General features: G+C 41.6%; 1 protein-coding gene across 1 annotated transcript in view; it reads right to left on the bottom strand.

Annotated features, from left to right (window-relative positions):
• Positions 1-15,125, bottom strand: part of LOC122790731 (ubiquitin carboxyl-terminal hydrolase CYLD-like) — an 855,039-nt gene that overhangs the window by 454,043 nt on the left and 385,871 nt on the right. The window contains exons 7-9 of the mRNA XM_044058312.1: positions 5,077-5,245; positions 1,887-2,028; positions 318-440 (exon numbers count right to left, since the gene is read on the bottom strand). Of these exons, the coding sequence (XP_043914247.1) occupies positions 318-440; positions 1,887-2,028; positions 5,077-5,245 (434 nt within the window). The remainder of the gene's footprint in view (positions 1-317; positions 441-1,886; positions 2,029-5,076; positions 5,246-15,125) is intronic.

Genomic DNA, 15,125 nt, shown 5'->3' with positions numbered 1-15,125 from the left:
AAAACTGAGGCAAAAGTCCCAACAAAAATCTATACTGCTTTATGTCCATGATGCCCACAGTACCACATTCACCAACATCTAATGACTTTGTTAGTAGGAGATGGGAATGCGCATCACACAGTGAGAACTATAAAGTTTAGGACTGCACAAATATATAAAAAAGAAAAAAGAAGGGTTTACAGTTGCCATCACTGTCATGCTATGATGCATTGGTGCACTGTCTGGGGACGGTGCGTGAGAACTTACTGAATATATTAACGAAATACACCATTACAATCTTTGTAAAATTATAGCATGCTGCTTTTGTGCCTACTTACTTTCTAAGAGGGTTGACGATTTCAGTGCGCAGAAGATCCCGTGTCTCACAGTACGAGTCACTGTCATTCTTGTTTGGTGGTCGAAGGAGGACAGTGTCAAGCACAGAGCTGAAGGCAAACATGCTGTTGGCAAGAAGGAAAGTATTTACATGCAAAATTAGATTACTATAAGACTGAAAAAATTGCACAGTGCTTACAGTCCTAAAACCTACTGTCAAGTTGTCAACACAAATGAGAAACAGTCCTACCTCATGCTTGCAGGGTCACCAAACAGTGAGACACAGATGTGCTTCCTGAAGGGCAGCTTTCACCTACTATAATTGTATTTTATTCACTCATCCCCTCCCAAGAGAGAAGAGGATATACAAAGCAGGGGTGACTCACAGCTACTTCTGTTTCTGCACTTCAGAGTAACTCACAAACACAACACAAGTGATAAAGGAATGTTTAGTGTGAAGGAGTTTACAGGACATCTAGTAAAACTCCCTCCACTCTCCGTTTGCTGTCATTTTATTTGTGATGACAATGATGACATCTAACCTGATGGCTTACCTGTTCTTTGATCTCCAACATCTCTTCATCCATGGCAGGGTGCAGATGGTGACATGCATGACTTACCTGGATGGATCTTTTATCAAATGCTGGAATTTGTCCACAGATGTTCTCAGAAGGGCTGTATTACTACTCATGCTTTTGCTGGCTCCATGGAATGCAGTGGACTATGCAATGCCAGCAATGAACATGTAGTGGGCAGGCGGGTCCCCATCATGTGCCCTACTCATGTCCCCAGTCATCACGAAGTAGCAAGCTAGCACATGTACGCAGTCCCTGTAAACTCAAGTAAGAACTTATCAAAGAAATGCACACCCTCCTCTGCCAATGAGTCACATGATATACGGCAGGAATCAAAGACTTGGTGATCAGTACCTCAAAGCCATCCGAAGCTGTTATAATCCTCTAAAACAAGAGTGAAAGTAGACATTTCAGGCAATTTCAGAAGGCAGAAATTGCTACAGTCTGGACATCTTGCACAAAGCAAATCAGCTTTTATGCAAGTCAAAGTTGCTTTCATTAACACTTGTGCAGTTCTGATGTCATCAAAAGTGTCAATGATTAATGCTATCTTCAGTTACTGTACATCCTAAACCTGCTCCTTCTCAACATCTAAAAACATCTGTAAAAACATCCCCACCCCAACTACATGCACTCATGTGAATTAATATATCCCTAAGGTGCAAACTCAGTCAAACTAATTTACATACTGCATTCTACATGCATGTATAAAAACTGTTCACAGCTACAAGCGTAAACACATTTACTCCATTCTCTTGCTCTCTAATTCATTGACACACACATCCCCTCTCCTACTTACTTACTCACTCATATTACCATAACTGTCTACTACTTAAATGAACTAACATTTACTCACAGACTTAAACAGACCTTTTTCCATCACTTTCTCACTACTTTTTCATCCATTTGCCTTGCTCATTCAGTGCTGAGTTTGTTTACTCGTGAATTGCAATTACACGTTGACTTCCCTACACATTCCGTCATTAACGGACTCACCAGAAAAGTGTAGCATCCAGATAGCAGGAATTGCAGTGACCTTGGATCCCTCGTTTCCATCCAATCATCTTCTCCCCACAGTCTTTGCCTGATTCTGGGGGGGTGTCTTCTTGAACTGTCTCACTAGTGTATTCCTTGAACGCTGGAATACAGAAAAAACAATCTTATGAGTAAAACAACACATCCCGATACTTCTAGATCCTCCAGTTCAACAGTTCTGGCCCATCCCATGGAAACATTAACTCACATGTGTGACTGACTTTTTCAGTTCCACTTTTACAAACCTGCTCATTCCACTCCTACCTTTCACTATCCGCTTTACACAGAAAAAGACAAACGCATTTTACAATTTCCTCATAATTTCTCTAGTCATCTGAGCGTAAACCTAAGTAGAAGCAAAAACAGCCCAGTTTTCCACTGCAAGTCATTCAGGTACACACATTTTAAATTTTATTATTGTATTTTCCTTGAACTGAGACTGAAATGGGTCCCAATGGGATCAGTGCTCTACCCCAGTTAAATTCAAAATAAAATTAAATAATTCAATTAGCAAAACTGAATTCTATGATCACAGTGGACAAAAAAAATGCATTTGTTTCTTATCAAAGTGATTCTGAATACAGTTATTAAAATTAATACAGAAACAACTGAATCTGTGATGACAACCTTTATGCATACACTCACCCACTGCATAGCCTGGAAACTATTTGTACCAGTTTTATGGTAACTGCTGGCCAAGACACTATAAAAATCCCATTCTCTTTGTAAATAATATTTTGAGTTAATTCGTTTCCACCTAGATCCTCAAAATGACAGCAACAGCAGCAATTGTAGAATTTGAAGGTGGAACCCAAGTTCAATATCTCTAAAGGATGGCACCCCCACCAGTGTACTACTCTCCCTTTTATATTACCATCACTAAAGGATGGCTCATCCACCGGTGTAGGACTGCCCCCCTTATATTACTATCTCTAAGGGGTGGTATGCCCACTAGTACAGGACTACCCCATCTTATGTTGCACTTTCTATGGGATGCACACCCACCAGTATAGGACTGTCCCTCTTATGTTATCGTCTCTAAGGGGTGGTACACCTACCAGTATAGAACTGCCCCCTCTTATACTTCACTTTCTATGGGTTGCACACCCACCAGTATAGGACTGCCCCCTCTTAAGTTACTATCTGTAAGGGTTGGTACACCCACCAGCAAAGGACTGCCTCCTCTTAAGCTGCACTTCCATTGAGTTGCACACCCACCAGTACAGGACTACCCTTCTTATGTTACTATCGCTAAGGGGTGGTACAGCAACCAGTATAGGACTGCCCCCTCTTATGTTACTATCTCTAAGGGGTGGTACTTCCACCAGTATAGGACTGCCCCCTCTTATGTTACTATCTCTAAGGGGTGGTACTTCCACCAGTATAGGACTGCCTCCTCTTATGTTACTATCTCTAAGGGGTGGTACTTCCACCAGTATAGGACTGCCCCCTCTTATGTTACTATTGCTAATGGGTGGTACACCCACCAGTATAGGACTGCCCCCTCTTATGTTACTATGTCTAAGGGATGGTACGGCCACTAGTATAGGACTGCCCCCTCTTATATTACTATCTCTAAGGGGTGGTATGCCCACTAGTACAGGACTACCCACTCTTATATTACTATCTCTAAGGGGTGGTATGCCCACTAGTACAGGACTACCCCCATCTTATGTTGCACTTTCTATGGGATGCACACCCACCAGTATAGGACTGCCCCTCTTATGTTACTATTGCTAATGGGTGGTACACCCACCAGTATAGGACTGCCCCCTCTTATGTTACTATGTCTAAGGGATGGTATGGCCACTAGTATAGGACTGCCCCCTCTTATATTACTATCTCTAAGGGGTGGTATGCCCACTAGTACAGGACTACCCACTCTTATATTACTATCTCTAAGGGGTGGTATGCCCACTAGTACAGGACTACCCCCATCTTATGTTGCACTTTCTATGGGATGCACACCCACCAGTATAGGACTGCCCCTCTTATGTTGCCGTCTCTAAGGGGTGATGCACCCACCAGTATAGGACTGCCCCCTCTTATACTTCACTTTCTATGGGTTGCACACCCGCCAGTATAGGACTGCCCTTCTTATGTTACTATCTCTAAGGGGTGGTACGCTCTCCAAAGACTGCCTCCTCTTATGTTACTATCTCTAAGGGGTGGTACAGCTACTAGTATAGGACTGCCCCCTCTTATGTTACTATTTCTAAGGGGTGGTATGCCCCTTAGTACAGGACTATCCCATTTTATGCTGCACTTTCTATGGGATGCACACCCGTCAGTATAAGACTGACGTACCCCTTTTGCTGCACTAAGGTGCCACTGATTTTTAGTTATATCTGACCTAGGTTGCCATCTGGTTCTGAACTAGACATCTAGTTTCAGTGACATATGTGACACCAACTGTACTACAGCAACATTGTTTTACTGAAAACAACTCTTTAAATTGAACATCACAATAAAAACATTACTGAAAACCACACATCTTGTTCTTTATATGAAATGCAGCCCTCTTGGAGGTGATAAGAAGTAGAACAGGTGCAGGGCCTCTAAAGAAAAATAAATGTCAGTATTTGTTTCACAAAATATCTTCTTTAAGGAGAACAATATTTTGGTTAACCAAGTTCAGAGAACTGAAATTCATGGATTGGACTTGAAACTGTACCTTATGCTACTCTGTTTTATACAATTTTCACTATAGTCCTATTCCAGCATCTCATACCGACCCTTTTCGACTCCACCCATCCTTACATTCTGTGAGGAGCTAAATCAATCATGCATTGTATTGCTTCTTCTGTTACTTCAATAATAGTGATACATTTCCCTGGACCTTTAATCAACTAACCTCCCCAACAAGTCTGTCTCCTTTACCATATACAGTTTAGACTTGATCCACATTATGTATACTCCATGCTATATAACACCTTAATTTCTTCACCAATGCACATTATGCATTGACCACATTCTTGCCAACACTGCACAGCTGTTCCAACCACTCTGCATATCTGGAATATGAGTAGTCCATCTATTTCCCAGTTATTCAGCGTATTCCACATCCTGTAACCATCATGCAACTATAACAGTATAATTTCAGCAAGCTGTTGGTTGGTATTAAAAATTTTATTCACATGATTGCCTTTACCTACAGAGTTACATCTCTCAATCTGATTGGCCGGAGTCTGTAGTGAGATGAAACGGGAGTCAGGTCGGCAGTACTTCAGCTTCACAAAGATGGCCTTGTTGGAAGGGCAGTGAAAATAGCGCACACCACAGAATACCCCATCTGTGCAGCCACTGGGCAAAGGTTCTTCCTGCAGCAAGGAAATCAGCAAAGTAGTTACAGTCAAGGATTTGTGTTCATCCAAAGAACCACCACAAACAATTTCACGGGCCATGGCTAGTATTTCTGGAAAACAAAGCATCAGACAAGTGGTACTTACCAATGTGGCATTTACTTTTTGTAGTCCTTAAAAGGAAAAACAATGAGGAAAGCAAGGAAAGAATGAACGGCTCTGTTTACATCACACTGCAGTGAGGGTGAACAATCCTTAATCTGTTACATCACACTGCAGTGAGGGTGAACAATCCTTAATCTGTTACATCACACTGCAGTGAGGGTGAACAATCCTTAATCTGTTACATCACACTGCAGTGAGGGTGAACAATCCTTAATCTGTTACATCACACTGCAGTGAGGGTGAACAATCCTTAATCTGTTACATCACACTGCAGTGAGGGTGAACAATCCTTAATCTGTTACATCACACTGCAGTGAGGGTGAACAATCCTTAATCTGTTACATCACACTGCAGTGAGGGTGAACAATCCTTAATCTGTTACATCACACTGCAGTGAGGGTGAACAATCCTTAATCTGTTACATTACACTGCAGTGAGGGTGAACAATCCTTAATCTGTTACATTACACTGCAGTGAGGGTGAACAATCCTTAATCTGTTACATCACACTGCAGTGAGGGTGAACAATCCTTAATCTGTTACATTACACTGCAGTGAGGGTGAACAATCCTTAATCTGTTACATCACACTGCAGTGAGGGTGAACAATCCTTAATCTGTTACATCACACTGCAGTGAGGGTGAACAATCCTTAATCTGTTACATCACACTGCAGTGAGGGTGAACAATCCTTAATCTGTTACGTCACACTGCAGTGAGGGTGAACAATCCTTAATCTGTTACATCACACTGCAGTGAGGGTGAACAATCCTTAATCTGTTACGTCACACTGCAGTGAGGGTGAACAATCCTTAATCTGTTACGTCACACTGCAGTGAGGGTGAACAATCCTTAATCTGTTAAATCACACTGCAGTGAGGGTGAACAATCCTTAATCTGTTAAATCACACTGCAGTGAGGGTGAAAGATTCATAAGCAATCCTTAATCTGCAATGCTATCAAAGCTGACAACAAATACATGAACGTGCATGTAATCACACAGAAAAAAATATTAACTTTTTTTAATAAACACAACTGAATAACTGTAAAATTAAGAAAAATAATAAGGTATATGGATTCATTGTTCTGTATGTAAACCTGTATAAAATGAGTTGAGTTTTATGTACTTACATTTTCAACTGTTTAAGAGTAAAAAGACACTTGTATTTAAAAAAAAAAACCTTCCTAACAAACGAATGTCTACTACTTTAAGAGAAATGAACACAGCAGGGTACTGTTAGCACAATAAATGTTCAGCATACAAACAGTTATAAAATTAATTTCACTTTTATACCCGTTTCATCTTCACTTACTTATTTCACCTGGAATTTTTATAGGTAGTGTTTACTTATAGGAATACAAGTTGCAAAACAAGACATTTTACAAACCACAACTGCAATAATAGTGACATCATTACCAAACACAATTACAACAATAAGACAAGAGCATAACATTTTCTTAATAAATGTTTAAAAGGGCTCCAGTTCAAACTGAAAGGTACATAAAAGTAAATGGCTTTGGGTAACCTGGTTATTTACACAACGGATTAGGCACACTTCATCTTTGAAAAATAAGAATCTCCCATGTGATACACTACTGTACAGCCTCACACTCCTTTACAAATGATTGCCAAGATACTGAAATAAACCTAGTAACTTTCCAAAAATACTTTTAAGCGTTGAAGTGTCCAGAAAGTACAGTTGTGTACACTTACCATAAATGTAGATGTTCAAGTGTATTCACTATTTCAGTCATTACATTTGGGTAATCTGCTGGCCGGTTGCCCTCAGTCAGCATGAATTTCAAAGTCTTGGGTCCTGCATCGGTTGCTGTCTCCTCTTCCATGACGTCAGGTCGTCAAGGGTATAAAACAAGCAGCCAACGCCATTTTCTTTAGTTTTTCTGACCCAGATGTCAGGTGCCCCAGAAAGGTAGCAAAAAAAAAAATATATATATATATATATATATATATATATATATATATAAACTATGTATACATGCAACAATACAAATTTTACCTTCTTCTACAAGCAAATATACCACATAGGTTGTAGAAGACCGTGAAAGAAAGATAAACTCGAGAATGAAAAGGGGATGACGGGCGGGTAACCTGGACTGCAACAGTGAATACACTCTAACATCTACATTTATGGTAAGTGTACACAACTGTACTATGTTCTTCATCTTTCACTGTTACAGTCATTACATTTGGGTGGAATCCCAACGCTATGGATGGGAGGCTGGAGCTAAACAGCATTAGGTGCAGCTATAAGGCCCTGCAGAACTGCAGTGGCAAAGCCTGTCCTGGACTTAGAGTAGAGAGGCAAATGATAATGCTTTGTACAGGTGTGAAAAGAACTCCAAGTAGCAGCCTATAGAATGTGTTTGGTTGGTACTCCTCTTAGAAAGGCTGCTGAAGTAGCTGCAGCTCTGGTGGAATGAGACCTAATGCCCTTGGGCACAGGTTTGCCATGGTGTAAGTAGCAGAAACAAATGCAGTGGCTTATCCACTTTGAAACCGTCTGCTTTGAAATAGCCTTTCCTTCTGATCCTGCAGCATATGACACTAGTAACGTCTCAGTTTTTCTTAGAGCTTTAGTCCTGAACAAGTAGAATCTTAGCTGTCTGTGTACGTCCAAGGAATGCAGAATTTTCTCCCCCTTGTTCTGCAGATTTGGATAAAAGGTTGGCAGATTAATATTTTGGTTAAGAGCCACACTGGAAACCACCTTAGGCATTGTCCTCAGAAACACCCTGTCTGGGTAAAATATGATAAAAGGCTCCACAGCCATGAGGGCCTGCATCTCTGAGACTTCTTGCTGAAGTAATTGCTAGGAGCAGAGCGGTTTTCCATAAGAACTTTAGATCTGCAGTAGCAGCTGGTTCAAATGGAGGCAGGGTGAGCTTTTCCAACACATAATTGAGGTCCCATGCAGATATTGGTGATCTTCTGGGAGGCCTTACATTTTTGGCTCCTCTAAGATACTGCTTTAGTAAAGGATGAGAAAAGATTGGTGGCTCTGTATTGTAATGAGCCGAAATGGCAGAGGCATGGATTTTTATTGATGAGAAAGATAGGCCTTTGTCAAGCATCTCAGTCAAGTATTGTAATATCTGAGGAATATTTGGTTTTGCTGTTATCAGTTCCTTGTGCTTGATTCAAAGCACAGAATCTCTTCCATTTATCAGCATAAGATTTTCTAGTACTAGGCCTTCTGGCTTCCAAAATGACATTCATCACAGCTTTACTGAAAGGTGTTTGCATAACTACATGATCAGCCATGCTGCCAGGTTCAGTGTTTGGAGCGGATTGTGCAGGATCTGATTGTTTTGCTGGGACAGTAATTGAGGTCTTTGAGGTAAGGTCCAAGCTGGGTATAGAGACAAGCTCCTTAGATTGAGTACCAGCATTGGCAGGGCCAGTCCAGGGGCAATTAGTATCATCTTTGGTTTCTCTTGTCTGACTTTTAGGAGGACCTTGGGAAGAAGAGGTAGAGGAGGAAAGGCATAAACTGATAGGTTTTTCCAACTGAAGGATAGGGCGTCCACTTTCCATGCTTGTCTGTGATAAGTCCTTGTGCAGAATCTTTTCAATTGATAATTTTGAGGAGAGGCAAATACATCTATGTCCGGTTTCCCCCATTTCTTTGTTAGCATGCTGAAGATTTGTGGATCTAGTTTCCACTCGTGAGGGCCCATAAGGTTTCTGCTTAAATCGTCTGCCAGAGTATTTTGTTTTCCTGGCAGGAATTGAGCTTGAAGACGTACTTGGTAAGTCAAAGCTGTGTCCCACAGTGCCATGGCTAGTCTGCAAAGGGGGTATGAGTGCGTGCCCCCCTGCTTGTTTACATACCACATAACCGTGGTGTTGTCCGTCTTTATCAGTAGTTGTCCTGGATGAAGTAAGTCCTTTAAGGCTGTCAGGGCATTTTGAACAGCTAACATCTCTTTTTGGTTGATATGCATATGCATTTGTTTTGGGGTCCATATGCCCTGAATGAATCTTCCCGCCAGGTGGGCCCCCCATGCATAATCTGATGCGTCTGTTGTTACGGTTTGGCTGGCAGGGGGTAGAGTGAAGGCCCATCCCATGTTTTGGTGACATGCCTTTACCCACCATAGAAACTCCTGTTGTAGGCAGGGAATGAGAGGAATCATTGTTTCCAGACTGAGACAATGCTGACTCCATAAACGTTTTAGGTACCACTGAAGTTTCCTCATATGCAGTCTTGCATATGGAATCAACAGGATGCAGGATGCCATGAACCCCAAAGCCTGCAGAGTTTGTCTTGCAGATAACTGGGGTTTTGTTGCCATCAGTTTGAAGTAAGTAGTCAGTTGCCTTTGTTTGTCTGGGGTGAGGAAAGCCATCTGGGCAGTTGTATTCAAGCTTGCACCCAGGAATGTTATCTTTTGAGAGGGTACCAGTTGTGATTTCTTTTCGTTTACTGTGTACCCTAGGCATGTTAGAAGCCTTTTCACAAATGCCAGGTGTTGAAGGAGAATGTCCTTGCTCTCTGCTTGAATGAGACAGTCGTCCAAGTAAGGATATATTTGTATACTTCTTTGTCTGAAAAAAGCAATTACTGGTGCCAGGCACTTTTGTAAAGACCCTGGGCGCAGTAGATAAGCCAAAGGGCCGTGCAGAGAATTGGTAATGCATTAAGCCAGCCTTGAAACGGAGGTTTCTTCTGCATGATTCCCTTATCAGGACATGCAGGTATGCCTCTTTTAGGTCTAATGTCACCAGCCAAGCATTCTTGCCCAGCATGGGCAGAAGCTGCTGCAAAGTTAGCATTTTGAATTTTGGAATGTCCAGGAATGTGTTCAAAATTGATAAATCCAGTATTGGCCTCCAGGCCTGGTCATTTCTGGGTCCCAAGAACAGTCTAGAGTAAAAACCTTGTCCTTTTTCCTGTTCTGGTACTTGCTGAATAGCCCCCATATCCATGAGGGACGTAACCTGTTTCTCTGCCTCTGCCCATTGATTTTTTGGCAGATCTGGCCAACCGTTTGCCTTTGGCAGAGTATGGAAATGGAATCTGTATCACTGTGATACTATGTTTAGCACCCACTTGCCCTGGGTTATTAACTGCCAATTTTGAGCAAAAAGTGCTAATTTTCCCCCTAAGGGTGCTGCCAAAAGGTAAGTGCTTGGTGATGGCAGAAGGAAGTCATTGGGATTGTCTTCCGTAGGGTTGCACTTTATCTCCTTCAGATTTGGAGGTAGTAGCACCCCTTTGCTTTGACCTGTAAGAATCTTGTGCCTGGTATCTAGAACCTTTAGGGCGTCTGGATTTGCCCCTTTGAGGTCTGTCAGACACAGGAAAGGACAAATTTTTTTGTAGGCCAGTGTCTACTGAATTTTGGTGGCTGCACTTGTAAGAAGTCTTTTACAGTTTGCATAGACTTAGCTTTGTCTTCCATTTTCTTTAAAACCTCTTCTGCCTTAATACCAGAGTATCATGCTGTAAAGGTGCATCCAGTAATTTAGCTTTAAAATGATCAGGCAAATTTTGCACTTTTAGCCAGGCATGCCTCCTAATCACAGTTCCAGTAACTGCGGCCCTGCAGAAGGTCTCTAAGGAATCAAAACCACATTGCAAAGTCTGCTTTCCAACTTGTTCAGCTGCATGCAATAAGTCCTGCAATTATTTATTTTCTGCACATTCAGAAATCAACATAATTTTCTGTTTCAGCAATCCCATAACATGCTGTTGATACATGAGCATATGAAACTGGCAGTTTAAGGCTCTAATTGCCAAGGTTGCAGATGTATAAACTTTCTTTCCCCATCTATCCAGTGCCCTTGAATCTCTGTCAGAGGGGGTAGGAATTTTTGCTGTTGAGGCCTTAACTCTCCTTGGACCCTGTGAAATAGTTTCAAAGGTGAGCAGCAGGGTTTCTAAATAAAAATTTGTGCAAGTCAGGGACCCTATAATATCTGTCAGGCTTGCTGGGAGCCGGAGGTAAGGAGTCAAGAGTCAAGCTTGACCCGAAAACGCATCATCCACAATGTCTAAAACAGGGGGTATTGGCTAAAGGCCTGTGCTGAGGAAGAAGGAAATCCGTGAGCCTCTTTTTTTGATTCTGAGAAATCTTGACTCTCTCAAGTGAAAATGCTCCCTCAAAGTATGCAAGGTTTCTCCAAATGAATAATCCTCAGGAGGTGATGCAGATGGGATAGATTCCTCTGCATTAGAATCCTCATAGGGAGGAATAGATAATTCCTAATCAGAAGAGGAATCAGAAGAAATAGAAACCTGATCTGAAGATTCATAACCAGTGTCTTGCCTAGGCCTCTTATCAGGAGGGGGTTGGGAACCCCTGATCAAGGTAATTAGGTCTTCAGCCATTTTGATCATCTGTTTTTTAGGCATAGCGGCCTGTGCACGTGGCTCATGCATCATTTTTTTAGCTTTAAGAAGTTACTTTTGTCTTTGGTTTTGCAGCTGTCATTGGTTTTATATCAAAATGTTGAGGTCTGAATACACCCTCGGAAGCCGGTGCCTACTCAACAGCTCCAGACCCATCCGAGACATCCGTGGGTACAAAACTTTGAGTATCTTGTGGCGTGCCAGACTCCATATGGGTCTCGGTAGGGGCCTGTGACTCAAGTATCTGGTATCAGGGGCTACGAAAGCGCCTCACTGAGTACCGGCAAACCGGCGACTGGCTTAGGACAAGCTTCGTCTGTTTTGGACCTCAACGGTCTGTCCCTGTCCTTTCTTTTGCATTGTTTGCTTACTCCGGTAGTCGGATTGCTATCCGACGACATTTCTGGGTAGTTAAATCTGTTTCCAAAATATTTTGAGGAAAACATATACTGACGCTTAATAGTGTGTTGGTTAAATCTAGCAGAAAACCGACAGCCAGGCACGTTGTGATCAGGGCCTAGGCAAGGAATACAGTATAAATGGAAATCCTTATGAGGTATTTGCTTCCCACAAGTAATACAATTATTAACTTTTTCTGACATCGGAATGGAGCAAGAAAAAAGTTTCCCCAACGGGGTACTTAGCTTTAGTGAAGACTTCAGTTCTGAAACACGAACTCGAAAATTTCAGGAGTCGGCTGACTGGCACTTGCGAACTGCTTCTGCTTCAGGCACCGCGCGGCAAGAAAGACTAAAGAAAATGGCTTCAGCTGCTTGCTTTATACCCCCTGACGTCATGGAAGAGGAGACAGCAACTGACGCAGGACCCAAGACTTTGGTATTCAGGCCAACTGAGGGCAACCTGCCAGCAGATTACCCCAATGTAATGACTGTTACAGTGAAACACGAAGAACATCATACTTTGCCCAGCCTTGTAAACCAGGTTCACTAGATTTTGCATAAATTAAGTAATGTTGGGTATCACAAGGTTAAGTCTGTAGTGTCGCTACATGGTCTGCAACACTGTTATTGCCATCCTGGCAAAAGCAGGATAAATACGCAAATTAAAAAAGCTGATTCTGACAGTAGTAAACGGAAAGCCAACAAAGTTTGCCAATATAATAAGTAATAAATAATAATAATGGATAACTAACACTCCATCACAAAACTGTCCACCACAATAAACAAACAAAAAGCTGACTATCTGTTGTAGAAAAAACAATGACCCAGCTGGAAGAATAAAACACTTTATTAACCATCGGTAAGTGTTTTCATCATAAATATAGCCTGAAGAAGTATTTGTGACAAAAACACTTACTAATGATTAAAGAAGTGATTTGTTCTTTCACCAAAGTTCGTAAAAAATAAATCAGTCTCCTTATATCCACTGTCTGTCAGGAATAATTTCTAGTAAACAAAGACACATTATTAATGTGATAAAAAAAAAATCAGACAGAAATCTAATGCGACATCCAAGAGATTTATACCATGTTATCATTCTACACCTTTCAAAATCGAATGACACTATGTTCAGAAACAAAATCATGAGGAAAAAAAAACACAGCCAAGTGTCTGAAATATATATCTTCAAATTACATTAAACTGCTCAAGTCCGAAGAGATAGAAAATCTTACTGTAACCGTGTGATCGTCCTCACAATTTTGTCTTTTGGACGTAACACAGAGATTATCAGGTCTCAATTATAACCAACTTATTATATGTACAAGACACGGACACCAAGAAATTCACCTCAACAATGAAGTCAGAGAGGTAAATCCATGTCAGGAACACACAGCAACCTGAATTAGAATCAGATGTTTCATAATTCATTGGCGTGAGCAAAGCGTTGCCTGCCCTCATATACCCCAAAAGTTAGGCAAAAACAGACACTTGCCAAGGAGAGTTCAACCTCTACAGAAGAGTGGCAGGAAGCATAAACAGCTTTAAAAGCTTCACTGAATCAAGTGTTTAATGGGTTTTAAAGTTGTTTGCAGTTGTGACTGCTATTCACTGTCTAGCATGAGACTACAGCTTAGCAACCCGTTTGCAATCCCACTGCTATTCTGTTGTGGCTGCTATTCACCGTCTAGCATGAGACTACAGCTTAGCAAGCCATTTGCAATCCTGCTGCTATTCTGTTGTGGCTGTTATTCACTGTCTAGCATGACACTACAGCTTAGCACTGTTAGGGACTGCTTATCAAAACAACTCAACAAGCTCAAATTTTCCTGAATTTTAGAAAATAACTGCTGTGCTTCATGCACTGAACAGTTACTGCAATCTGCACAAACAACCCAAAGTGCAGTGGTCTAACACACACACACACACACACACACACACACACACACACACACACACACACACACACACACACACACAAACAATAAATGACAAAAAACAGATTCTTAGTATACCCCTTGTCCTCAAGCTAAAGGGTCAGAGAGCAATAATACCCAACAGTGTGGTCATTACAAGGAAGAAAGTACAGTTGTGTACACTTACCATAAATGTAGATGTTCGAGTGTATTCACTTTTGCAGTCATTACATTTGTGTTATATGCTTGCAGTAGCCCTCAGTCGGCCTGATTAACAAAGTCTTGGGTCCTGCATCAGTTGCTGTCCTTTCTTCGATGACGTCAGGTCGTCAGGGGTATAAAACATGCAGCCAAAGCCATTACATCAGTTTTTCTTGCCCCAGATGTCAGGTGCCCCCCTAATGGGAAGCAATTAAATCTATAAATACAAGGATATACCTCCAACAAAAAAGCAAATACACCAAAACGCTTTTTGAGCATAGTAAGTGAGAGTAGAGGTATAGCCAAAAAAGAAGGGGGCTGGAGGGAGGGTAACCAGGACTGCAACAGTGAATACACTTGAACATCTACATTCATGGGAAGTGTACACAACTGTACTATGTTCTTTGTGTTTCATTGTTGCAGTTATTACATTTTGGTAGATTCCCAAAGCTAAGGTTGGGAGGAGGATTTTAAATAGAATTAGGACCAGCTATAAGGCCCTGCAAGACTGCCGTGGCAAAACCAACTCTGGATTTAGAGAAAAATGGCAAATGATAATGCTTGGTGAAAGTATGTACAGAACTCCAGGTAGCAGCTTCTAGGATGTCCCTTGTAGGGGACACTGCTGAGAAAGACTGTAGAGGTAGATGCAGCCCTGATTGAATGGGGTCTGATGCCCTGTGGGATAGGTTTTCCATGGCGCTTATAGCAGAAATGAATGCAGTGGCCTATCCATTTTGAAATGGTTTGCTTTGAAATAGCTTTCCTCTCTGTCCCTACAGCAAATGCCACCAGCAGTTGTTCAGATTTCCTTTGAGGTTTAGTCCTATCCAGGTAGAATCT

This window comes from Protopterus annectens, chromosome 16.part0, assembly GCF_019279795.1.
Source record: "Protopterus annectens isolate FY-2018-M chromosome 16.part0, PAN1.0, whole genome shotgun sequence".
Taxonomy (NCBI): domain Eukaryota; kingdom Metazoa; phylum Chordata; order Ceratodontiformes; family Protopteridae; genus Protopterus; species Protopterus annectens.
Note: the sequence above shows the minus strand (reverse complement) of the source record. Positions and strands in the feature narration are given on the sequence as shown.